A 26,890-nucleotide genomic window follows, 5' to 3' on the forward strand; every position below is an offset into this window, starting at 1 on the left:
GAAAAGAAATACTCTTATCCACCTTTTAAGGAAACACAGGCACAGGGAGAAGCAGTGCTGAATAAACTGCAAGAGACGAGCCCAGCTCCCCCCAGGTCCCAGCCCAGAGCCTTTACCATCATGCAACACAGCACAGGTTCCTCAGCCAGGCCGGCTGCCAATCCCTCATCCTGCTCCTGGAAATTGCTGCCCTAGGAGCCAACCACGCAAACTGCAATTGCTTCTGGGCAAGTCTGCATTTGAACTCAGGGCAAAGGCCAGGCCAAGAGGAAGACCCTGCATGGACCTCCTCCCTCCACCCTCAGCTCCTTTTATAAGGCCGTCTCCAAGAGGGGAACAGAATGCTCCAGAGCTCACAGAGGCTGAGTATCTGGAGTCCTAAAAGCAACACAGGCTTCTGCCAAAACTCCCATAGGCACGAGTACATTTGCTACAATCAAGTGTCAGAGCAGGGGTGGAAGGCATTCAGGACCAAAGGCTTCTTTTGCACTGACACAAACAGAACAGCCCATTTCTCATGCAAATTATTATTATTTTAAAATCATAATCGCTAGTGAAAGTCCAGCTACCCCTGTACGTAAAACCCTTTCCACATGCATATTTTCCCGGGGGAAAAAAGCCTTATCCCCACAAAGGAGTATGAAATAAATTGCTTTACTGAAGGTTAATAATATCCTGTCGCTGTGGTAAAAGACTCAATTACAAAACCTTCAGAAGAGCTCCCAAGGAACTCATCTGCCTGCAGTGACGGAGGCTTAAATAGCCAAAACACAGAGAAAGGCTAAGCACTTCCCAAAAGAGAGGGAAGGGGGAAAAGATGGGGAGGTTAAGTAAAAAAAACTGGAAATTGTACACTCAAGGTTATTTAAAAAAATCTCACACATATACAGAGGCAGCCACGATTTCTCTTTGCACTCACAATTCTCTATAATCTCAGCAAGAATTATGGCCTAGGGAGACCGGCACTAATTTTAGTATCAGATTTATTATGCAGCAGGGAGCAGAAATCAACCAGGCCCGTCTCCCACTGCTGATGGGCAGAACGAGACCGTGCACAGGAAGGCAGCACGGCAGGCTGAGGCCCGGTGCGGAGCAGAGCCCCTGGGGCCACCCGGAGCCACAAGATGAGGATGTCCCCACAGCACTGCCTGCCATAGGATCCCACAGCCGGAGCACCAGCCCAGGGGAGCAGTGTGCAGCCCGTGCGTGCTGGGGCTGTGCGGCCCTGGAGTGTTTCTTCTTCCTCTGTGGAGCTGCCACAGAGGCACGTTCTGATGCAGGGGACTGGTGCTGCTCAGCCTTGAAGGCAGCACCACACCACGATGGCTTGGCTGCCAAAAATCATCCATGAAACAAGTTATCTTCACAGAAGGCTTGGCCCCAGCCCTGCACTACTCACATCCTGTTAGGACATCACTGGACTCCCAGCTCCTACCTCACTTCTTCCACTGATTCCCTAAGTAACTTCCATTGCAGTCAGCTGCTCAGTGTTATGAGACAGACTTCAGCTTTTTCGCTTCTGTGCCTGAAAAGCACAAAGAGCAGGAGAGCACAAAACAGGCCCTAAGAATCCCAGTCTCGATGAAGCAAACTCAAACCACGTAAACCTGTGGCCATTCTGCCCTGCTAACTTCAACATAAACCGCCAGAGCTCTTCACACCACTGCTTCAGCTACTCTGGCTGTCGTGCAGCAGAAAATCTCCTGCATTTCTCCAGCAGTGCAAACCTAAGAGCCTCCTTACAAAAGAGGCACCAGGTTACAGTTCAGGAACGTCAGATTTACTCACTGAATCATAGCAGCAGTGCAAGCCCTCCTTCTGCAGAGCAGCACCACATCATGTGCACAGTAAGTTCACCAAAAGATTCCAGCACACCAACATTGTGCATTTCACAGCTTCAGGCCTGCCAACCACCTCATCGCCTCTTCCTCCCTCCATCTCTTTACAGCCCAAAGCACATTTCTGCCCGCATACCCAGCGCCAGTAAGCAGGCCAAGCAATTCAGGACTTGCTCTCTGATCTCTGTTCCACCTCAGGAAGCGCCTGGCAGCACCCATTTGTCTGCCCTGATCCAACAATCTCCAGTTCTCAGTAAGACAAACAGGTGCTGCTGCCCTTCTCAGTCAAAGGATATTCAGAACATTTCAAGGAAACAAAGGGAGGCACTCCCTGCAGATGAGGGACCGCACCTGACAAAGACCTCTGAAAACATCCAGAAACAGCAAAATTTACTTTGATCTTGTCCATATGTAATGCTTAGTCTGTCAACCGCGTTCCTTCAGCTGCAAGCTGGATGAAATAAGGTTATGCTTTCGGCAGGTACTCCCTCCCTTTTTTCTGTCTCCATCAGTTTCAAATGAATTGACACCTTTATTTTACTTTCCACATATTGCAAGAGCTCAGGATTTCACAGGATCAACTGAACCAAGTTCCGCACACATTCCCATCAGCTTGCTGCACTCTGATGACAGTGGTGGGAACTATAAAAGCAGGAAGACAGAACATCACTTCTTACATCTGCAATTATAGTTCCAATAAACTTTCTCCATGGCTCTTTAGCATTGAAGCTTTCAGACCAAAACTTAATTGTTTTAAGTTTATTTATATATTTTGCTATCACATACACATGCTCAACTGTGAGGGAAATGTCTCTATCAAAACATCCACTGAAAACAACCATAAACAGCAGCCAAGAAGTATGAGCTGACTTCTAATAACGATGACAAACTCAAAGCCAAGCCCACAAAACTTTGGGGAAAATCTTAAGTGTGAGGGCTTTCACTGATCATCTGGTCTGATCTGCAAGACAGGACACTGAGGATGCAATTAAACGAGATCAAAAACAGCCATGCAGGACAGCTGCTAAAACTGCTGGGCACACGGCACGCATAACCTGATGCTCTGACCACAGTTAACCACGATTCATCAGGACTCCGCCAACCCAAGGATCCAGGCACAGAGGCACCTGGCAGGGGCTCTCCCCAGCTCTCCTCCTCATCACCCACTGCTGAGTGTGAGCAGGAAGCGCACGTCCCTGGTGCTGCTCTGCACCAGAAGCACCGCAGCCACCCCTGTAGGCACTGATGGGAGGGAGGCCTCGCAGTGCACGGCCCGCAGCACAAAGCGCGCTGCCAGCCTCCAGGAGCCAGGCCACGGGGTGGAGGAGCGCCCAGCTCTGCGTGGAGTACAAGGGCCCCCCCAGACACCTGCAGCTTGGCAGGCTCCCTGCTCTACTCTCATCACAGAGGGCATCAGGAGGAGCCTGCAGTGCAGTGCTCAGCGCATTTGAGTCTGCTGCCAGCTTCTGCCCTCACCTCTGTGCTGCTGACGCGCTGCCCCAGCCCCCACGGGCGCATGTGACAGCAGCGGCCGCAGCACCACAAGCCACCCCGCACTGCAGCCCCGCGCCTTATCTCACTTCCCCCTCCCCAGAGCCCTGCTGCCACTGGTGGAAGGCAGAATGCTCAGCGGGAACCTCTGCACATAGCAGTTCAACCTCCACCATGCCACCGGCACGCCTGACTCAGGGCCTTGCTTACAAGTTCTCAATCAAAAGCCGTTAGAAACAAAACCTCAGGTTAAGCCCTCACTCACGTCACCAAGAGCTGGCAGCAGGCGATATGCTTCACTCACACACTTCCTTCCCAGTGCCCAGGGATGCCGTCAGCATCTCTGCACAACAGGAGACCGCTGACCTCGTGATACCCAGCCCAGGGCTCATGAAAAGGATGTGCTCTCTGCCACAGAGATATTCCGGATAACACACGCCCTTTCTGCTCTGACCTCTGTCCCTTCAGGCTCACAGATCTTCTGGGGATCCTCAGGACACTGCATCAAACACCATAGCACACAGCCCTGCACCCAGAATGGGGTGCCATCTCAGTCCTCAGTGAATTCCTATCACATTTCTCACCTCCATATCAATTTCAGATTTCTTTTTGTTTTCTGTTCTCCTCCACAAAGCTGTATCGTGTGCTTGATGTAGCAAGCTTTGCAGGTCTGCCAAATGCAATGCCAGAAGTAGGAAAATTTCACCAGCAAACGAAGATTTTTTTGTACTCCTTTGCAGCAGTTTGCAAACTTTTGACAAAAACAGAACCACACTGCACACACAGTGATCAACACGCAGCTCAGGCTCAGAGCAGAGTTAACACCTACACACCTCTGAACATAAGTGATTGAAAACAGCCAAATGGAAGACTATACAGAAGCTTCATCACTTCAGTAAGTGCTGCAGAAAACCACCAGCAATGCCCCCTCTAGCAGCACCTTCCTCCTGCAGCGCGGCCAGCAGAGAACCCCACTAAGGGTTTGCTACTGCTGAGCCTCCAGCACAAACCAGGCCTCCAGCCTGAGCAATACTGCAGCACAGCTGGATAGACAATATCTGGGATGAACTCTCAGCTCCTGGTAACCTCCTTACACACCCCATTAATTACCTTTCAGGAGGGTTCCTGAACAGCATTCATACAGCAACTGTTAGAAAACCTCTACTGACTCTGCCTGTAGGTGCTCTGCTGCCAGCATTCAAGGAGCTAGAACTCTTGCCGGCACTTCACAGTCCTTCTTTTAAATAAAGCAAATCTTAAAAACACTTTTTTGCTCTGCGCTCCTCACCTTCCCTTTGATGGAAAACTGACCCACAGAACAACATGAAAATGAGCTCAGAGTCAGGAATGATAAAACACAGGGGAAAACAACACAGCACAGGGCTGGGAACACCAAAACACTTCCTCCCCTCCAGGCAATACCAGCACACTGTCAGCCAGGCTGAAGCATAAGGGCTGGAGCCACTGCAGGGTGCTGCCCAAGTTCTCAGCCACGGGAAGCAGCACAGAGGCCTCGCTCTGGCCATATCTCACAGTTGTAAAGCACATAAAAGGGAAATTTAAACCAACAGGACTTAACAATTCTGAATCCTGGGACCACTTGATTAACTAGAAGTTATTTTCCTTCCCTGCCCCACCATTTTCCCTCCCACCTGCCAGGCCACCTCATTACTGTCACTCCACATCAGCTCCCACTGCAGTAGCTTTCTTGGACCTTTGGCCCTTTAGTCAGCTTGAAACTTCTTCCCTATTGTATATCAGAGTTGGCGGGGAATTAATGCAAGCCCTTGCTGGGGGGAGGGAAGGGCAGAAGGAACGATGCCTTCCCTTCACTCTTCTTGCCATGTGCCCTTCATCTACACGTTGAGCAGCGCTGCTCACATTTAACTGTTCTTGCTAAGGTCTCCAGAACCACTCCTCATGTGTAGAACTGCACAGGTGTTAGCAGGGTAGGATTCCTGATCAGAAACCTGAAGCTCCCAGGTACAACCATAATCTGTAAATTAAACATACCTGATCCCAGAGGCACACACAGCTGCAGCTATTCCAGCACGAGGAACGGCTGAACAAGGGCAAAACACTGCCTAACATTTATAAAATGTTCTCAGCACTCAAAAAACAAAGGAAATATTTTCAACAGGAGAGCAGCAGAATGCCAGTGTTTAGAAGTAATTTATTAATACCTCAAGCTGATCTGTCTACAGAGATTCACATTAACTTTCAAATTACTCAGCAAACCACAATTTCTACAGCAAACTAAGTTGAACACAGCTCACATAGTTTACAGAAAATTGTTCCAGTGACTCAGCCAAACAGAACGTGTCATTCCAGGACCAGACACTAAACTAAGCTTAGACTATGGTTTTTGAAGAGTCAGATGCTACAAGGACCCAGCCTCATGCCTGCAGTTACTTCTATCAGGCAACAGCACATCAGTATCTTCTTGTCACTGAGATCCTATGGTCAAAGCAGGAAAACTGTAGGAGATACGAAACCAGCCACCTCTGTAAGAGAAGTGATGGACCTGACCGTATTCAAAGTACTGTCAAACACACCAAGTAATTTTTTCATCTTTTTCTGCTACAAAATCCACAGTTCAACAAAATATCTACTAACGTGCTTTTAGTCCATCCTGATCAGCAAAGCACTTACCCACACGCTTATGTCAACTTAAGTATATGCTTAAGTGCTTTTGCACAATAGGGACAGGGAAAGTTCAGGCTGTGCAGATGAACCATTTGCTGAAACAAGACTTTTTTCCTACGACCATTGGCTCCATTTGCAGTCTTTCCTGTTTACAGCATAATCCAAAATGTGTTATGTAGAGAATACTGAAATATATCAGAAATGCCAAACAACTACTAGGAACAAAGATACCTACATCTGAATGAAACAGTAGAGTTTCTTTCCTTCTCGACACAGCACGTACCTTTATTACATTACCCTGTTTCAATAGATCTCCTCTAAAAATAAGTTACAAGTTCCCCTAATGCTTTGGATTTCACAACATTTATAAGACTATCACCAGAGTCAACAGGCTAAAAAAAGAATCCATTAGCATTAACTGGGCTGTCACTGGCAGTGACAAATAAATGAATTTGATGGTTTTAGATCAGTCATTAGTAGACCTACCCCCGGGCTGATAAAGGCTCAGCACTTTGCAGACGAGATGTACTCAATCTGGAAGCAGAGAGGAGCACACAAGGGTGTCAGCATGCTGCTTCTCTCCCATTTGCCTGTCCTCCCCCTTTTCTGACCCTCTCCTGCCGTATCCAAGCAGCTAGGTCTTGGTGCAGAGGACTTACCTCTGCAGAAAAAAAGGCAAGTGATGCTCAATTTTAATTTTTAGTTAGCACTAAGTAAAAAGAAAGGGAAACAGGCTAGACACAGGACCATTCTGAAAACAAAAGCCATCCTTAGGCAACAGTAATAGAAATACATGCGTTTTACAAAATAATAGGACGCTCTCTGGAGGTTAAGGACAATGTGAGCAATCTACCTGAGTGGTTAGGGAGAATAAAATCCACCTCAACTCCAGCTTCTGACCAAGCTCACCGCACTCACAGAAGGCCCTACACAGGCACTTTTTCCTCTGTCTGCCAGCATCAAAGAGCAGAGATCGTGTTCTGCCTCTAAGAGATCAGAGAGCAAGAAGCTGAGCTCAAGAATAATAGGTTTTAAAACCCTGAGCCCTTACTACCTGAGAAGATAAGCTAAGACTCAGACTCATCAACTTTTTCATTTGACCACCTAGTGCCAGAGGGAGACAAATTCTATGAGCAGCTTACAGCACACAAGGCATCTCCACCAGGATAGGCTGCAAACACCCGTACACTGGCCATCAACTGCCAAACCAAGTCTCTCATGCCATCTGGTAGGGATCTCCTACTACTCTGTATGTAGAAGATACAGCAGTAATAATTAAGATACACACATATGCCAAGAGCAGAAAGTAGTAACTCCCTTATTCTATCCTGATATGCAAATGCAGGGAAATAAAATGAACGATAATAACAACAATGGTAACAGCAGCAAGGTTTGTCTTTGCTGCTTTTGACAGCCTGGTAGAGAAGGAGGGGCAGCAGAAAGGAAGAGTCCCAAGCTCTGCTGGTGAATCCAGTTTGCATTATTTCATAGAGTGCCCCTTCCACCTAAGATGAAAAGAAACAGGACTAACCTGGAAGAGTTTGGAGGAAGAAGCATGGGAGCAGAACTCTGGATTCTCAAGGTCCATCATTTGCTTTGGAATAAAATCTCTCTGCTACTCTGACTCACATTTACCAGCCAAGGGATGCAGACTCCCCACCTACAGTTAGCTTAATTGGAATCAGACATCCAAATCCCTTGGTTCACTTAAAAAAAAAAAATAAAAAAAAATCCCAGGTTAGCCGGAGTGTTATTCCAAAAGGGCATGCCCTCCATTTGCTGCTCTGGAACAGTCAGCTTCACGTGGCTTTAACCAGGACAACTCCACTGAAAGAAGAGCTGTTGATGCTCAGTTTTCCACTCAAGAAGGAACAGACATGTAGAACTGCACCTCCGTCCAGCCCAGGCACTGGCAGGCACAGCCAGCTGGGGGCACGCTGGCTGACTGGGCACAGCCATGCCAGAACCAGGGCTGGTCCCACAGTGTCCTCTGTCAGGATAAAACACACCTAACAAGAGCACTGTATCCAGTACCACCATTTGACTACCAGTCTAAACACTTCTCTCCCAAATAAGACTCTTGCTACTACGTGCTGGACAGTCATCAGAACACCATGCCCAGCACACACAGATCAGCTCCTCAGTAACAACAGAACCTCGACAAGAACAAGCTCTGCTCTGGGTTGGCAGCAGACGGAGCGCTGGACAGGCAGCACCCAGCCCAGGAGCTCCCGGAGCCAGCAGCAGCTGGGCAGCAGCAGGTCGGCCCTGCACAGCCAGCAGCACAACTGGCCACATGCAGGCAGTGGCCAGCAGGTCACACACGTGGCACTGCCCGATGTCACTGAGCACAACGACACGAGCAGCAAATAACTGCACCGAAGTCACACAAGCACACACGTACCATCTGAGAGTTTCTTCGCAGCAGGGGGAGGTGGGAATCCATCACGCTTGAAAATATCTAATGAACCTGCGAAATTTGGTAAGGCTTCTCCCACATAACATAATGGGTAAGGTCAGAGTCAACAGTCTGTACGTATTAAAAAGTCACATTACTGTAGTCTTCAGTGTTCAAAAAGGGGTACTCAACTGCTTCCTCCCGCCTGGCTGCTTTTTAAGGATTTTTATGTCAGCAGAGTTAAAAATGATCAACTGCTCGAGAGCTCCTTCCAGCATTTGGAAGCAAGACAGATTGCTATCAAGGAACAGCGGCCTCCACAGCACCTCGCTATATTCCTTCATCTCCGTTAGCCCACACTGGAACCTCAGCAAGTTAAAGCTCTGCAGCAAATGTCCAAAAACAGCAGCTTGAAGTCAGACTGCACAAGGAGGGGAGCACTGCACATCAGAAATCCACCGGGGGCAATCGCTAAGGATCTGTGGAAGGGCTGTTCTCAGAAAACCAGGGTGAACACTCCGCCGTTCCAGTCTGCCACTTCTCGCTCAGCAGCCAATCTGCATCACCAGCGAGGTGACACATCATGGAGACGCAGTTTAGAAAGCCCAAAAGAAAGCATTTTGCCCGGACGCAGTCTGAAAGAGGGAGCCTGGCCAATTAGCATGGATCCGAATGCGGAAAGCGACGCACACAAATCATTATGCACACACACAAAGTGACTGTGACCCCGCAGAGCACAGCCCCCAGCCGGGGGGAGCGCAGCCTGGGAGCAGCCAGCCACGGCCCCCGGATACTGCACCGCCCTGAGCGGCCTTCTGCGGCCCGGCCTCACGGGGAGCACAGCCCTGGTTCTGGGGGCACAGCTGGGGGAACTGCCTGGGGAAAAGATCTCCTCTCACACCTAGAGAGAGAGACAGCACTGAACGCCATTCATCTGCACAGCCCCAAGCGTTAGCTAGTTAGTTAGACTCCAAAACAGTTGCATTCTAATGCACAACACTCAGTATTCAACTGGGATGAGGGAACAACTTAAGTCCAAAACCTTAAATCGGTATCTAAATAAGAAACAGAAAGTCCAGGTCGTAAAACACAGTCCAGAACAACGTATCACAAAACAGTGTAAAACCTGTTCTTCACTGCACACATTTTCTCCATCAGGCTGCTTTCATTTTCTTTCTGCCCCTCAAACGCCATGCGGGAACCCGGCCCCCACGGGAGGCAGCACACACAGCACAGCACCACGCACCGCAGCAGGGCCACCCCTGTGGAGCAGCCCACATCCCGGGCTTTGCCCCACGCCTGAAAGATGTCTGCCACCAACCAGCCAAAGCACTCCGAGAAAAACAAAATTCCCTTTGTTTCCTTGGTAAAAGTTTCCTGTTAAAGAATGCAGAAATCAGGTCAATTTAACACAGCAATACCCACTGCATAAGACAAGCCCTGTTGTTTTTTTTTTTGCTGTTGTTGTTTTAGAAGAAGTCACCTGGGACAGTTTAACAGCTCCGCTGTAAGCGTTATAAACTTTCACAAATAGCACTGTAGAAACAGACACCTGGTAATTGAAGGCAGTTTAAAAAGTAAATAAGCCTTTAAAGGCGCTGGAAGGAGGAAAGAAGCATCAATCACAGTGTGAGATCACCTTCATGCAAGATCACCTTCTTTAATTATGAAACCTTTCAGAATCCTGGAAACTTTAAAAATCTCTCTGAAAGACAGCACTAATCCAACACCATAATCCAGAAGCCGCAAACCCCACAAGTATAAACTCTGCTTAGCAAGGAAGCAAGTCAGGCAGCTTGTTATTCACTAATTAGTTATTAGATATGTCCAATGAAGAAAAGAACCTTTAACTCATTTACCACATTCATATGGTTTAAAGCTCCACAAGTACACTGTTGGGTTTTCTTGTTCCCCCCCCCCTCCCCCCATTTCACTATAAAGAAATCACCAGCACCTCTCCTGCTGTATGCCCGGGGTTCCTAAAAATCACACATTTTTCCCCAGACGCACATTTTGTACAATATTTAATGTTATAGTCCCACTATTAAACCACCTGCTTTGATAAGAAACCATATACAACAAAACTGTTGGGCTGAACTTGCTCAGGTAGTCTCAAGCCACAAAGGCTGTTAAATGCTTCTCCTTACTGAATTCCCTCTGCAACTCCACAGTCTTCTTTTCCAATTTTTCAACCAAAACAACCCAAGACAAACAGTGTATAAAAGTACAAGTGGCACACATCACATCAATTCTTCCTATAGATTCTCAAAAACAGGCAGTCAGAAAGCCAATTACAGAAGTTTTCTTTTAGCTTTCAAAATTCAAACGCAACTGCAAATGTTTTGGGATTTGAAACTGATCTGCTGGTTTTGCTAGGCAGGACCTGAAGAGCAAGGAGGCGGCACTGAGCGATAACTCAGAGCCAAGCACGCCAGCAGCGCATCTGCACACAGCCAGCGCCTTTGTCCTAGCGTGGAAAGCGCCCCGCGCTGCTGGAGCACCCTGCAAGGATGCTAGGAGGTCCCTGCTCAGCCTGCCTGACTTAAAGCTCATTGCCTCCCTGTGCCTGCAGAAGAATACCCTGTGGCCCGAAGAGTTCACAGCTCCATCAGAACTTGCTCTCCAACACTTGCTAATATCCAAACGCATCTCTGAAGTTACACAAAAGAAAAACTTGCAAACAATGCAGGCAGAGATATACCCCCATCCATCACAACCGCAGAACTGAAAGCTCAGCTCAAAACAAGCCTGAAGTCTGCATTTAATCCAAATGCTCTCCATAAATACCATGCAAAACATACTGCAGAAAAGAGCATAACAAACCCAAGTAATGTGGCAACAATCTCCCACCACTGCCAGAGAAGCCTCTGGTTTTCAGCCAGCAAACTGACCGGGACTCTGCAAGGAGACAGTTAACTGCAGGCACGACAGCACAAAGCAGCTCTCCTGCAGTTTCACAGCCATGCGCTGATACCCTTAAGACGCCATGCACTCCGGCTTTAAAAGCTTTCATTGCCAATTCCCTGTTTGAAACCTGAACTGCCTGGCAACAATGATTCTCTGTGTGCCTAAAATCCTATTATTGATCCTCCTACTTACCTTAGGCTGTGCTCGTCGGGGAAATGCAACTTTAGGGTCAATCTGAGGAAAAAGAAAGGAGAAATCAACAAGATTGTCAGGCTGTTTCTTGTCTTATTAAAAAAAAAAAAAATCATTGAATTATTAATCTCTCATTTCTCAGGCTTATAGTTCAGCACACTGGGCCCTACAACCACCCCGTGAGAGATCACAGGTTGGGTTTGTCAGAGACTTCCCGGCAAAGGGAGGGAGACAAGGAAGGGAGGAAGCAAACTCCTGTGCACTGTGAGCAGGGCCAGTGGGTCACAACCACCAGCAGTGCCCAGGGAGCCCTGTATGGGCCTCTGGGTGCTGCTTTTGCAGCAACACCACTCTTGAGGTTGCACAGAAAGCAGCACTCCTGATCGAGCCCTTCCCTGTAGGCCCTGACACCTGCACCTTCCTTCCGTTGGGTTTTGGGTCACTTTGGCCTCTGTTTTATTCTCCTATTTTGTCAGCTGGCTAGCAGCATCAACGCAGAATGCAAAATGCAAAGTCAAATTGCTTCAGTTTCAATTGGTAATTAAAACTGAATTGTCAGAAGGACTGTGAGACCATCCTTCCTAACAGCGCTCCTCATGGATCTGCTACAGCATTTCCCCCAAAGAACCGACGAGCGCTGCGAGACCGCAAAGGAGCACTGCGGAGGTGAGGGAAAGAGAGGACAGCAAAACAAAACGTGCAGCCACTGTGAGCCAGAGAGACCCAGTTCTTCAAAAAAGATTTTCCATGAGGGAGTTCCCTGAAGTATTCCTGAATGAAGCAGGGACAAAAAGGACCAAGAAGATCAGTGAGCACACCTTGGTTTCATCCCTCGCTCCCTTCAGAGGCAGCACTGACACCCACTGTGTTGCATAAATTACAAGCCATATCCGCTTTGCAGTTCTAAAACGTTCATTCTGCAATTTTAAAAGCAACTTTCACATGGGGCATTACCAACTGCACTCCGTCAAAAATCACCTGAAAACAGAAATCCACCACCATAAAGGAAGGACTGGATGTAAATAAATAATCACACCTTTTAGGCAGCGCTCTACTGCCAAAAACAACTGCAAGGAAGTGCACGCATGCTGCTGATCGCTTCTGTATTTTTAGCAGCATCTGCGTGCACTCACATTCTAACTAGGCTAGGAGAGGGTGTTTCAGAGGACTACATCCCACCTGGACTGGGCACCCTGCGACTGCCTTCAGTGCTCTGTGACTGTGACTGTAACAAACGCTGACCCTGGCCATGTGAAGGCAGAAGTAGAGGCTTTCCTGGTTTGAGGTTGGCTGTATTTCACCCCCTGCAGCTGCCCCCAAACAAGGAGGTGTTCCCACTTTGGTACCATTATTCCTGTGGTGATTTCTGTGACAAATAACCTCTCCTAAAGAGCAGCTCTGCTCACTTAATATGTCAAAATCGCAAACGGCACCAGCATTTGAAGTGCAACTTATCACTAATTTGTCTGCATCAGATACAAATACGGTATCTTTCTTTTAGAACACACCTGAGAAATGAGTGATTACGTGCCTCTTCTTTGTTCAAAAAGCATTAAACAGTAACTTTTCTAACTAGAAAGCTAACCTTTTTCATAGAGATTAACATTATCTACAAATACATCCAGCACTGACTAGCATCTGTCTACTGGGGCGACACAAAAGGTATGGATGGCCCATGCGGGTACCCAAAGGCAAACAGGCACATTCCCACAGCCACTTCCAATGGAAAAGTTTTTGCAAAATGAACACCAGTCCCACCAGAACACCGCGATCCCACTGGCAGAAAGCAGAAGAGCCATTACATTCTGAAGTGAACCGCTCATTTCTCAAGGTCAGCCTAAAGAGCACGGAGCTCCCTGCACCGCAGCAACAGCTCCTCCTGAGCAACCGAGCTCTCCTTCGTACAAACTTTCTGCCCAAGGCTGCCATTCTCAGAGGCACCCCGGCACCCCTTGGCACATCCATACCTTCTGCACAACCCCATCAACTACTTCAGCAAACAAAAAAATTTCTACCAAAAAAAAATATTGAGTTAGTTAGGTACGATTCTACTTACTGTATCTACAAGTCCTCTAGGAAATGACTATAATACTATTTCTGATATGAATGGCCATTACCTAAACAAAGCTTTTAACGTAACTGTAAACAAGAGCGACGTTTCCATGCCAATACCCAACCGATCTGCCTCCTGCGCTGAACGTTGAAACAGAGTCAAACGCTATGTTACACCGAGCAGCATCACTACAACACGGCTACGGACGAGCGGCCGGGGCGACCCGCGAGCTGCGCCCCGCCAGCCACGCTGTGACTGCGAGGAGCACTGCTGGTAGAATTGCCTCCATCGCTCACACAGCAGCACTGAGGCACATCGGCCCTCGCCGAGCTTTTTGCCCCTCCCCCAAGCAAAGCAAACTAATTCGCTGCAGGGACTCTGTGCCATAGAAAGCTGGGGAGAACATAATCATGGGCAGAGGAAGAGAGGGTGTCCTCCCGGCATTTTTTAAACTCTTGTTCGGATATTGTTTGCCTTTGTTCTTCCTAACTAGATTTATCTTTTAAAATACCCAGAATACGGCCGTACACCAAGGTCTGGTGACTTTAATCTCTGGAGCACAGTCAAATCAGTGACTGCACCGTATCTGATTCAACCCCAAATCAAATTATTGAGGCAGGCGAAGGCAGGGGCCGCGAGCTCGGACAGGCCCAGCAGAATCTGTCAGTCGGGTTCCAACATTACGCCTCAACTGCTTCCTAGTGGCTTTGCATTTCACATCAACCCCTTTAAGGGCCACACACCACGCTCGGCCTGCCCTTGGTGCGGCTGTATCACATCCAGGTACACAGCGGATGCTCCGGCACCGAGGCAGGACTCTCCCTTTCACCGCTGTCACATTTCAGTCCCAGCACCACAAAGCAGCACAGCCGCGGCCACGCGCCCACAGGAGCGCCCATGCAGGGCTGAGCCCCACAGCCCCTCCATCCCCGTACAGCACTGCTTACAATGAGCGGCACCAGAGCAGAAATGACCTCTACCGGCGTCCTCCCCACGCCGCTGCTGGGCACAGTGCAGAGGCAGCGTGCAAATCGCAAACTTCAGCCCCAGCCCCTGGGTACAGGGCAGCAGTGGGGGCTGGACACAACACGTGGTGCAAGGGCAAGGGGATAGGTCCCCTGGTTGTTTTTTGTTTTTTAAATGATCACTTAAAAAAAAAAATATATATATATATCTATCTATCTCTATCTCAGTTGAATAATGTCACGTTATCCACTGGAGAGCGACTGTAGCAAAAAGCTTTGCACAAACAGCAAACCGGCACTTGAGCAGCTTTGCCAGCCCAGCTCTGCCCGCCCTCACCCTCGTGGATCAACGCGTGAATCCCACGGGTCCCCAGCGTGGGCTCCGGGAGCAGCACCAACTGAGGGGACGGTGCGGCTGCAGGTGGCCCTGGGACAGACTGAGGACATCATCACCCATCGCAGCCGCACAAAGTGCCCCGCAGGAAACCTGCAGCCGAACGCCACAAAAAGTTACATTTCACCCTGGGATTTTTTCAATGTCATCGCTCGATAGAACGTGAGGCGTGGGGAGGAGCCACCGGCCGGCAGGGAGAATTCGGATTAAAGCGGAAAAAATATAAAATAAAATAAAAAAAGTTGCCGCTTTCGCGAGTTCGAGCCGAATCCGGGGCGGCGCTGGGGGCGGCCACCTACCGTCTTGGAGTCCAGCTCGTGGTGCGGCTGGGCCAGCACCTTGTCCACGCTGCCCGGGTCCGCGAACGTCACGAAGCCGAAGCCTCTGCCGAGACAAAGAGCGGAGACGGGCGGGGGGCGATGAGCACCGGGGGGCCGCACCTCCCGCACCGCCGCCGCTTTGTTCCGCGGGGCGGACCCGGGCCGGGCCGCAAAGTTTTGTCCGGGGGGGGGGGGGGGGGGGGGGGGAAGGGGGGAGGGAAGGGAATGTGGGGGGAACGGGGGGGCCGCTTACCTGGAGCGCTTGGTGGTGGGGTCCCGCATGACCATGCACTCCCGGATCTCCCCGAATTTGCTGAAATAGTCGCGCAGGCTGTCTGCGGGGAGAGGAGAGCGGGGGGCAGCGCGGGCACGGAGGGGGGGCGGGGGGGCGGGCGCGGCGCCTACCTGGGGAGGTCTGCCAGCTGAGGCCGCCGATGAACATCTTGCTGGGGGGAGAGAGCGGAGCGGGGCTCAGCGCCGGGCCGCCATCGGCCATTTTGACGGGGCACGGCGCGGAGCGGGGCCGGGGAGGCCCCCCCGCCCGCACACTTACCCGGGGTCGTGCTGCGCCTCGCCGGGGCCGCCCGAGGTCGCCTGGCTCCCGTCCGCCTCCATGGCCGCGCGGAGCCCGCAGCGATCCGCGCCGAGCGAGAGACCCCCCCCCCCCCCCGCTCGCCGCCGCTGCCGCCTCCCCGGCCCGGCCCGGCTCGGCTCGGTTCGCTGCGGCTCCGCTCCGCTCCGCTCCCCTCCTTCCTTTCCTTTCCCTTCCTTTCCTTTCCTTTCCCTTCCCTTTCCCCCCCTCCTCCACCGCTACCACCGCTACCACCTCCTCCTCCTCCTCCTCCCTCCGCTACCGGAGGACCTCACTGGAGCGGCGCCGGGGAAGCGGCCAAGATCCGTCACACGTGGGCTCGGCTTAGCTCAGCGCCGCGCGTCCCGCCCCCCCGCCGCCATCCTCTCCTCCCTCCATCCCGCGCGCCGCGCCGCCCCCCCCACCCCCGCGCCACGGGGCGGAGCCGCCGCCGTCGCGTGGCCCTGCGTGACGTCACCGCCGCGAGCGCCCTCCTCGCTCCGCGCGCGCGCCTCCGACGCCGCGGCTCTTTCCCCCCCCCCCCCCGCCGCGTGCCCGGCGGCGCCGCTCGGCCTCCTCCGCCCGGGGGCGCCGCTCCACGGTTCTGACCGGGGTTGGGGAGCGCTGCGGAGCGAGGGCGGGTGGAAGGGGTCGGAAGGCGGCGCTTGACCGGCGACGGCTCGCGAGCGAGCGGCTGGAGCCCCGCGTCCCCGCGCCCGCGGATGTCGGCACCCGACGTCGCGGTGCCCCCGCTTGTCTGAAGTCGACGTCCCGGTGCCCCTCGTCCCGGTGCCCGCTGGCGCTGGCAACTCCGCACCCCGGCGCCCCAAATCCCGACCTCCCCCACGGTCCGCAGCCCGCAGGTGACGCGGTGCCCGCAGGCGATGTCCACGACGCCCACCCCCGCCCTCTCCCCATTCCCAGCCCCGCTCCCACGCCGTGCTCTGCTCTCCTCTTGGCCGCCCGTGCTAAAGATCCATTCCCAACGGATTTTCAAGAGCTAACGACCTGCAAAGTTAACTTCTGTAGCTGCTGCTCAGCACTAATGTTGTCCCCAGCTGCACAATTAAAAGTTGGAGCGCTCATTCCATTAACAAGGAAAGTTACCAGTACCAATACCAACGCAGACTCTGGGCCGTGGCACTGCACACAGCAGACTCCGAGATGCCCACACCTGCCCACACAACACCTGCCCCTCGTTACCAGCTTTTAGGCTTGCTGAGCTCTTGATACACAGCAGTTTGAGAACAGAGATGCACAGTTTGTTGCAGGAAGCATTTGTAGGGCCTAAGCAATGGCTGGCTCTTGCCAGCAGCACGTGGGTTATGGGAGCCTATGTGATGTCTGAAATTCCCAACAAGTTTCTTCTCGAAAAGAACACTCGGGTGCCCGCGCAGCTGCCCACAGAGCAGGGCTCACCGCCCCTCCAGGTGCTCTGCGGGGATGTGGCACTGAGGGATGTGGTCAATGGGCACGGTGGGGTGGCTTGGGGTTGGACTTAGTGATTGTGGAAGTCTTTTCCAAGCTTAATGATTCTGTGGCTCTGCGGAACGCAGATGTTGGGCTGCCAAACCACAGAGAGAGTGGTGAGCCAGGTAAGGTGTGAGAGGTGCTGGGCCAGGTAAGGACACCTCACTGCACTGGGAGCAGGTTCGCCTCCCTGCCATGGAGGAATCTGCATTTATGTTATGCATGCGCTATAAATTCAGTGTCATAATAAAAAGGATCTAAATCTTTACTGAATAATTCATTTTCATGCACAGGGAAGAAATAATGACTTATATTATATTCCATCTATCATTTAATAAGTTCTTGAGATTGATTGGCCGGTGGGTTTTGGAAGTCCCTGATCAGCAGTGGTGCTGCGGGCTGCCCTGCTGCCGCCCAGCCACAGCTCCACCTGACGAATGTTATTTAGACAGCTTTACGGAGGGGCAATGCACGGGGGAGCTGCCAGGAAATCAGAGATCGTTTAAAATGCAGAATATGTCATTGCAAACAATTGGTGCTGCCTCTCTGCCTCGGTGTTGGCAGCAGTCTGCAGAACCGCTCCCCCAACACACTGAGGGGCCACGGCTCCAGGACGGCCCTGGGGCCCACGTGGGTTCCACAGTGCTGCAGCTTGGGCGCAATACCCACAGGCAAAAGTTGGACAGGGTACAGACACTGGTTTTGGTTTTGCTTTTTAAGGCTGTCCGTCCTTTGACAACCAACTGCATCTCCTAGTGGTGAGCGCTGCCTGCCTGCCTGGGCTGCCTGCCCTGCTACCAGCTGCCAACTGGGACGAGTGGGAATGGCCTCAAGTTGCTCCATGGCAGGGTCAGGTTGGGCACTAGGCAGCATTTCTTCTATGGAAGAGTGGTGAGCCATGGGAACAGGCTGCCGGGGAGTGCTGGGTCACCATCCTCAGAGGTGCTCATGAAAATCTGGATGTGGCACTGAGGGATACGATTTAGTGGGGGAATATTGGTGGCAGGTGGACGGTTGGACGGGATGACCTTGGAGGTCTTTTCCAACCTTGGTGGGCAGTTGCTGTGCGAATCGGGCTGTGCCGGCCCGGCTCTGAGCTCACACCTGCTGCAGACGGGGCTCCACACGTCAGGGGGAGACTGAAGTTTTTGTCAGCGGCAGTTCCAGATCTGCATCAAGTTATTTCAGCATCTTGCTAATGAAGACGTTACACTGACCTTATTAAAATCATTGGGATTTTCATCTTAATTGCAAGAGCATCATTTTTTCAACTTGTTTCAAAAGAAGAATGGAAAACAAATATTATCAGGCCCATCTTTTAGATGATAAGGAAGGGAAAAAGAGAGCTCTGCAAGGAAGGATTTCAAAGCCTGCTTTGTTTTCATCAGCTTTGAAATCAACAGACAGCCCTTAGAATTCTGTTTTTCTGAACCACAGTGTTTAATTCTATTTACTACTTCCAGGCAATTTTGTATATAGGCACCAGAAAAACCAACCGGACCACTTGAAAGAAATGCTCCTGCTCTTTTCAGATGTGTCATTTCTCCTGTGGGTAGGAGGGTGGGATACGGATCAATTAAGCTAAAAACAAAAACAACATGTGGAGGCAATGTGGGAAGAGGAGAGAGTGTTTGCTGTGTCCCTGCTGGTCGCTCTGTAGCTCAGGTGAACATCTCAAGACTTCTAAGCAGGAGTTTTGTGCTGACTTCTTCAAGGACCACCCCCAAACTGCACCCCCTGAAAGCCCTGCACAGTGCCACTGCCTCTGCAGCCGCTGCATCCTTGGAGATGCACTGCTTGGGCCACATCCATGCCAGCAATCCAGCTGCCTTCCCTCTCCTGAAATGAGGCTCTCTACCTTATTCTTCTACTTGATTAACTGTTAGCAGAGGCCTTTAAGATCCCCTGATAAACTGTTCCAGAAGTCCAAACTAATATTATTAACTGTGAATCTTTTCCTATAAATAATTTCCAGAAGCAGATCAATGCTACAACTGAGTCAATGGTTTCCCTGGATTCATTTCTTCCTGTTACTCCTGGATTTTTTTTTCCCTGTAGCCACTAATCAATTACAATGATAAAACTGCCCTGGAACACCCCCAAAATAAAGACAAACAGTGTGCATTATCAGAGACTGGCGATGTGCGTGGCATTGGAGATGCGTTACCTTCTCTGTGGCACATTTGTTTTCCCCTATAGACAGCTAAAAAAGGAGGCACAGTAAATGAATGGTCTGGATGTAACACAGCATTAATTCCCTGACCTTCTGCATTGAGTGACTAAGAATCTCAATCTCAATTATTCCTTTCATGATGGAATCTGAAATAGACACAGCGAGTCCTCACATTCTTGCTCAAAACAGGGAGAGGTGGAATGAGATGAGCCAGCCCGATCATTTGGCACTGAAATCACATTCATTATCAGCTCCGTGTCATTCAAAGAAATTGACTGTAGGAGAAAGCAAGAGCATCCAAGGAGAATTACTGCAGAACGCACACAGACAGCGTCCGTACAGATACGAGCACACCTCTATGTACACAGTGTGTGCTTTAAAATTCACAAATCTGAAGCTGAATTAGAGGAAGGGAAAACAAGTTGCTCCCTAGAGGGCATCGTCGCTGTACGTTTCCAACCAGCAGACCAAAGCTGTTGCAGAACATCATGGCAGGTCGGTGCCCCAGAGCCACTCTGCAGATGGAGGGACGTCCACCAGTGCCCCAACCATGGAGCAGCCGAGGCCGTGAGACCTGGGCACAGCGCAGTGCTGGCAGCACCCAGGGCCAGGGCAGGAGGAGCAGCGAGGGCAGTGATAACTCCGCAGGGCGCAGGTACGTCCCGTGCTTCCCTTTGGCACCGCGCGCTGCTCGCCTCTCTGCAGTGCTGGGACGGCAGCCTGGGGACAGGGGCTGTACGCGGCCTCCACCCGCATCGCAGATTCCAGCGGTGTAAATCAGGAAGAAATGTGTCTGCTCAGTGTAGCCATGACTACATTAAAACACCATAATTGAATATGAACCGCATCGTGATGGAGTCACAGATCGCAGGAGCACAAAGAGCCGGGCGGATGGTCCCGGTGCCCGCTCACTGCACCCTGCTCACAGAGCTGTGCCCCCAGAGCCCTGGGCTGTGTGCCACGGCCCTCCTCACAGCACATCTCCTGCAGAAGCCCTCACGGCTCGGCAGGTCCTGCTCCTGCCAGCCTCTGTTACCCCAGGGATCTCCCCATGACTCAGAGCGCTCTTTCTTGCCGTGCCCATTCTTTGTTCTCTTCCTCCATTTCAGAAATTCCTCATCCTGAATCATTTGCTTCTCTTATTCTTCTCTCAGATTTAAAACCCTGATGCTTCAGCTGCTCAGGTCCCACATTCTGGTCTGACTCTGGGGCTGCCATTGGATTAACTCCCTCATTCCAAATCAGCTTAAGTAGAGGTTAATGCCGAGCTTGTGCTCACACCTTTGCTGAATCAGGGCTTTGCCAACTTCCTGTTTTATTTATTGGGCTATCCGAGGCTGCGAAGCGGATATGGCAAGGATCTACCTTGAACCTCCCCCAGGACTTCTTGTGATGGAGAGCAGAGGCTGCAAATGTTGCATGGCCTCTGCTGCATGAGGAACAGCTTCATGAAGATTCATGCCTTTCATATTGTTCTATAAAATTAAAGTGCAGTGGAAAGTCACTCTTGAGGAAGTGTAGATCTACCGCAGTAATATACATGTAAACATAATTAAGCAACGAGTCCTGATCTACCTGTCCCTTCCTGGCCAAAGTTCAGCTGGTAGGATCGACTATGCAAACAGTTCTAGCATACTTACCCATAAAAGCAATTTTGGGTGAAGAGATCAATAGCAACGTCCCACTTTGGTCCACGCAAGCCAGAAGCAGAACACTGAGCCCTTCGTTTCTCCCTCTGCACCCCTACCTGCCACACTCAGTCTCAGTATCCCCACAGCGCACAGAGGTGTGCACCATCCCTGCTCATAGCACAGCCCCCAGCCCACAAAGCAGAGCACGGAGCCCCGGCCTGCAACGCGCTTGCTCTCAGTGGCTCAGACCCCCCGCTGGGTTACCCCAGGGATCAGGCGCCAGCTCTCCGGCTCACTGCTGGATTAGGTGTCATGCGTCCCCTGGGAGGTGGCACGGGGCCAGAGTGACACCAGCAGGGACACTGCCTCGTGCCCAGCGCTGAGCTGCCGCCATCCCACAGAGCTGTCACACTTCTCCCAGTCTGCACGTGAGCAGCGCCCCAAATCCTGCACAGAAAGGACCGTGTGCTCCTGAGCTGCCCAGCCTCACACCAACAGCTGCATTGCCTCGAGCAGACCCAGCTCAGCCATGGGGCTGAAACGTGAGCACCCCCCAGTTCACTTTGGCCTCATCAGCATAGGTCAGTTATAAATCTAAGTGGCTGGAAATAGGAGGTGGGTTTGCACTTGGGTTTGGATGCTCATTTTCGAGAAGCCACAATCATAGATGTGCAACATTCACACTTATGAAGTATTTGTAACTAAGTAAAACCTAGCTGCTTTTAAGCTGAACAGGAGCATCAGACTGTGACACAGATATTCAAAGCCTTCCAGAGTGCCTGTGTGGAGAGTGATTTTCTAAAAATGCTGTTTTTTTCCCTTTTTGTTTAAAGTAAACGTATAGTCTTTGAAGCTCCAAGGAAAGAACTTGAAAAATGTGACCTTCGGGCTTTGATATGAGACAACACATAAAAGTAATCCAGAGGACAATCCTTTCAAACAACACGCATGGTCAATGGAGAAAGGACAACATGTTTTGCTTGGAAGCCAAGGCTGGCAGCAGGCTCCTATGTCACCTTTGAAAATACCAGTGGGAAAACCTGGCACTGCCAAAACGCCGTGGCACACTGCACGCCGCCCAGGGCTGCGTCCCCTCCAATCCACGCTCGCTCCCCGGCCATGGGACGGACACTGACCCACGCCGCTGCTCCCGGCAGTGCCGGAGTGCTTTGCTCAAGGAGCAGCGGCTGTGTGCCTGGCAGCGCTCCAGGGGGGGACGTTTGTTCACCTGGCACCTGAGAGCACTTCAGCTCCTTCTCTCCAAATCAATATTTTCACGTCATTCAGGATCGACATCCATGGGCCCACCAGGATCCTGAAGCCACACCTCACACTGCTTCTAATCGGGATGCTCTTTCAACAAAAGGAAATAAGACTTGAACATTTGGGCGATCCTGAGCTGGAATGGACGAAGCCTGCTGGACCTGCTCTCTCTGGGCCCTTTCAGAGCCATACATCATTACAGCGCTGTCACCCTCGTGATGTATTGGTGTAATGCATCATCAGAGCAGCACTGCTCCAGTGATGCATTGCTCTTCACACAGTGTTAGCCTCTCACCAGCCGAACGTCCACCAGCAAGAACACGTTCAGGACAGCCAGTACATTTTAATCTATTATTTCCAAAAACTTTTGGAGACTTGCACTTGTTTACTTGGACGGCTCAGCCCGGCTGCTGAACGCAGGCAGGTTCCAGCCCTGCCGTAAGCACCCAGCTCTTGAGAGCAGGGGATGGGCAGTAACAATTACCAAAGCTCCATCCCACTTAAAGTCTTTTCCTTTCTCGAATTGCATGGAAGTTTCAAACACTTCTCCCAATTACTTCTTGCCCCTTTTTTGCTCTCCTCCTCCTCCGGCTGCAAAGAAGGAAAATGTAAATGGTTGGTCAGCTGGAAAAAACTGACCAGCCACCCCACGCTATACGTATGTGTATGAGTACATATTTGCACACGTGTTTAATTATAATTACTTCTTTTCAGCAGCAAGCAATGTGTCTGTTGCATCCAAAAATGATTTTGCTATTTCAACGCTTGGAAATCTGCAAGTCAAAGGTGAGGGAATGACTGCATGGAGCAGCTAATATGAAAAAATCACAATCTGGCAGCTGGCAGCAGCCCGCGATTGCTGGCAGAGCAGGATTGCCAATCATTTTTATACCTCTGCACTTTAAATAGCAATAATGTGTTGAATGTGAAATTGCCTGTGCTGATGTGGTTTGCTTCGCGCTATTAAAATACAAGCGTCGGGACACACATTACACATTTGTGATTCCTCTGAGACATTGTTGGGGGAAAAATACAAACTCCACGAGAAAATTGAGGGGGAATTAAGAGGCACAGGGAGGGGGAGAAGCGGCCAGCCCGGTCACCGAGAGATCGCAAGTGTGCAGAAAGGAAACAGGGAGAACATTGTTCGGCGCATCTGGACACGGCCAGGAAGCGGCCAATTATTCCAAAGTCACCGGGGCACATTAAGCGACGGAGATTATTTCCGATAACGCTTATCCCTTATTTGATTTCCACTTGTTTTGTCCTCCCTTCGCCCATCCCAGAGCGATGCTTGGCCCAACACCCAAGCCCCTGCTCTGGTGCCAGGCACTGCTGTGTTTTTACTCCAGAGACAGAAGCATCAGCTGAGGCACAGCGCAGCTGAGAGACGTGGCGCAGCCCTCAGGGCACAGCGCTCCCTGCACACACTTCCCTGCCAGCAGCTTCGGGGCTTTCCAGGAGCGCGGCAGAGCAGCTCTGCCTGGGCAAGGACACTGAGGGCTGTACCTGTGGCCATAGGCAGCGTTGCGTCTCCATCGGAGCCATTTGTGTCCCGAATCAGGAAGCCATTACACATTCTGACAACCACATAACTCTTTGTGGATGAACAGGTCCCTTAATGTATGGTTTTACAGCCTTATTTATATACAAGTACCCACATATAATGCATATCTGTATGAAAAAGTGCCCAAGCCATCCCTGCATAAGCAGGTACACTCCTGAAAGGGGAAAAAATGATGATATATGCACAGTGTTATTTCCGTCCACCTAAGTTATAGCATGATTCACTGATCCCCACCTCGCTTTCTGCTCTCTGCCCTCTCCTCTGTCAACATATAAATAGCCATTCCTCAGCCACACATTTCAGGTGCCAAACTTCTGCAAAGTCTGTCAAGAATATGACATTCCTAGCTCAGACTCAGACCATGGGTTGAGGGCAAGTAATACAAAAACGCCCAACCTTCAATATTCTCAGTCGCTTTGCTGTGAGTGGGCACAGCTGGGTCCCACCAGCAGCCACAACATGGGGTCGAGGGGGGAGAGGGTGCAGGCAGGGGGCTGGGAGGTCCTCTCAGCACACAGGGAACAAAGCAAAGAGATTTAAGGTCCTGTCATACCCAGGAGTTTTATTACTTCTTCAGCAGCAGTTACAGGGCTGAATTTTTTATTATTATTTTTTAAGAGAATAGGCATAGCGGTAAGGTGCCAGCAATAAAAAGCGCCAGAACAGAATAAAAACTGAAGTATCTGTGTTCATCATACTCACAGAGTCATGCTATTGAACCAAGGTCGCACAGAGGTAGGACACAAACCCACATTTTTCTGTCCCCTCTGCCCACAGCTGAGCCCCACGGGCAGCCCCACTCCTCCTCCTCCAGCAGCAGCTCCTCACAATCCGCACAGCGACCTCAAACCACACAGCCAGAGAGCACAACGTAATCAACGCAGAAAGGCTGAGAAAATTAACTTAAAATTGTTAAATGAGAGGAACAAAGACTTCAGACGTGAGCTGGAAGATGAATCGTGCTAAGAGAGGAAAGCTGTCCGGGAACTTGGGTGCAAAGGCGCCGTGTTTACAGCGGCCGCGACACGGAGGAGGTGGCAGGCGAGATATTGATTTGATAAGCAGATGAGTTGAAATGCTGAGTGCATTGGAGATGCTGATAGAAAAAAGGGATGGATGGAGAGACAGGGGAAAGCAAGAGAACAGCTGTGTACACTGAGATGCATGAGACGTTATGGAAAATAGAAGGTCATCACGATCCATGAAATTCTCAAAAGAAATTGGAGAAGTGGAGATCGCGGAGAGACAGCAGATGTTTTCATGCCAAGACAATGATGGAACCGTAATTACAGCGAGATGGAGCATCCTGCATAGTCACAGCGACAGAGAAACAAAACAAACCCCCAAACCAGACACATCTGATTGGCAACTGGAAAAGGCTTCAAAAAGGTAATAAGCACTTAGCCCTTCTATTACACTGAAGTCAGATGAGTGGAGGAGAGAGGGCACTTCACCAGTGCAGGGCAGCAGCACCAGCCAGGAGGTCAATCAAGCCGTTGATGGGAACCCACAGGTCTGCCTGCGTCCTTCCCACAGGCTGCTGCCAGGGGCTCACAGGGCCGCAGCAGAGTCAGGAGGAACATTTTTTCCCTCATTTCAATACAGGGGAGCCCAGACGCACAAGGATGGGGTCAGGACACCCACCAGCATGGCGAGCACTGCCCTGGGTCAGGGCTAAGGCTTAGGGCTGTGAGCCTTGGGGGGCCCTGGGTATGCAGCCCTTGTCCAGGGGCTTCCCCAGGGACCGCTGGGAAAGCAACTGCCCTACTGGTATTAAGCTTATAGCAAGCAAAGGCAACTAAGGGAAGAAAACCTAAAACTCGTGGGGACTGGAGCAGCACAGGACACCATAGGAGGCAAAAATGCTCATGGATGTGAGTACCTGCATGAACATCACCACGGGGCCTCAGTTTCTGACTCATCTGTACCATGACTTCTGCTTTTGCAAGCCAGTTCAGACTCGGCCTGCCCCTGAGCACAGGCAGCTGCGCTAGGAGGTACACAGCGCTGTTGGAAGGAAAGCAAGAAGACCTCGGGCTCTCGATATTTTTAGCAGGTGCCAAGATACACTTCCAAATACAAGAGTGACCACTGTTACAGTAAATCTGCAAAGTGCATTTAGATCCTGGGCTGAGGCAGCACAGCACTGAAACTTCCTCTGCTCCTCTGGGCTTCATACCAGCCATCTCTGAGCCTCCATTTGCACAAAAAAGATAATTAGCTTGATCTGCAAAACTAACAGCTTGGTTTCACACTGCTCAGGAAGGCACGCCACTAACAAAAATAAATACAGTAAAGCCATTTAAATTTGGGAGCATACTCCCCAAAGTGAAAAGCAGCGCTTTATCACCTCGAGTGCGGGCACCGCGTGAGGACAAACCTGCGAGCAGAGACACGATCCGCACCTGCGAGCGGAAGGCAGCGTTCCGAGCTGCAAATGAAGGCCTGCAGGCTCTGCTCGCAGCTCCGCACCGCCCCGCGCGGGGACCCCTGGGCTGGAGCTCGAGTGCCACCTGCAGCACCGACACGGACCGGGCTGAAGCGAGCGCGGAGCTCCCCGCGGGCAGCCCTGCCCCGCTGCACGGCCTCGAGCTCCGCCGGCCACGGGGCCTCCAGCAGCGCCGTAAAGGAACGGAAGGATGAACGCGAGGCAGCCGAAGCGTTCCGTCCCGCTCCGGGAAACAACCGTGCCAGCAACACGAACACCTCCAGGAAGGGATGAGAGCTGAGCCCTGGGCGAGGACTGAGGGTCCTGCAGCTCTGTGTGGGGCAACACAGCACCACGAGCCTCCCAACATCGTGCTTTCTGCCACTGCTGATGAAGGAGTGTTTGCAGGGTGCCAGAAAGGGGCACTCAAACACACTCTAGACCCAGACAAAGCGTGGAAAAAAAACAATCCACAAATTACTTTGACCGTGCTGTTTTCCCCACTTGAAACAGCATCAAACATCACTTCAGCATCCTTGAATCCAAACCAGGGAGTTCTGATGTTAAAAATAAAAATAATAAA

General features: G+C 51.0%; 1 protein-coding gene across 1 annotated transcript in view; it reads right to left on the minus strand.

The window, feature by feature from the left end:
* Positions 1–15,819, minus strand: part of MSI2 (musashi RNA binding protein 2) — a gene marked incomplete at both ends in the record, with an annotated part of 188,644 nt that extends 172,825 nt beyond the window's left edge. Inside the window, 5 exon segments of the mRNA XM_079544972.1 lie at positions 11,473–11,514; positions 15,184–15,268; positions 15,458–15,539; positions 15,610–15,650; positions 15,758–15,819. Coding sequence (XP_079401098.1) covers positions 11,473–11,514; positions 15,184–15,268; positions 15,458–15,539; positions 15,610–15,650; positions 15,758–15,819 — 312 coding nt within the window.
* Positions 15,820–26,890: the final 11,071 nt, after the last annotated feature.

The sequence above is a fragment of the Tetrao urogallus genome (assembly GCF_951394365.1).
Source record: "Tetrao urogallus genome assembly, chromosome: 20".
Classification (NCBI taxonomy): domain Eukaryota; kingdom Metazoa; phylum Chordata; class Aves; order Galliformes; family Phasianidae; genus Tetrao; species Tetrao urogallus.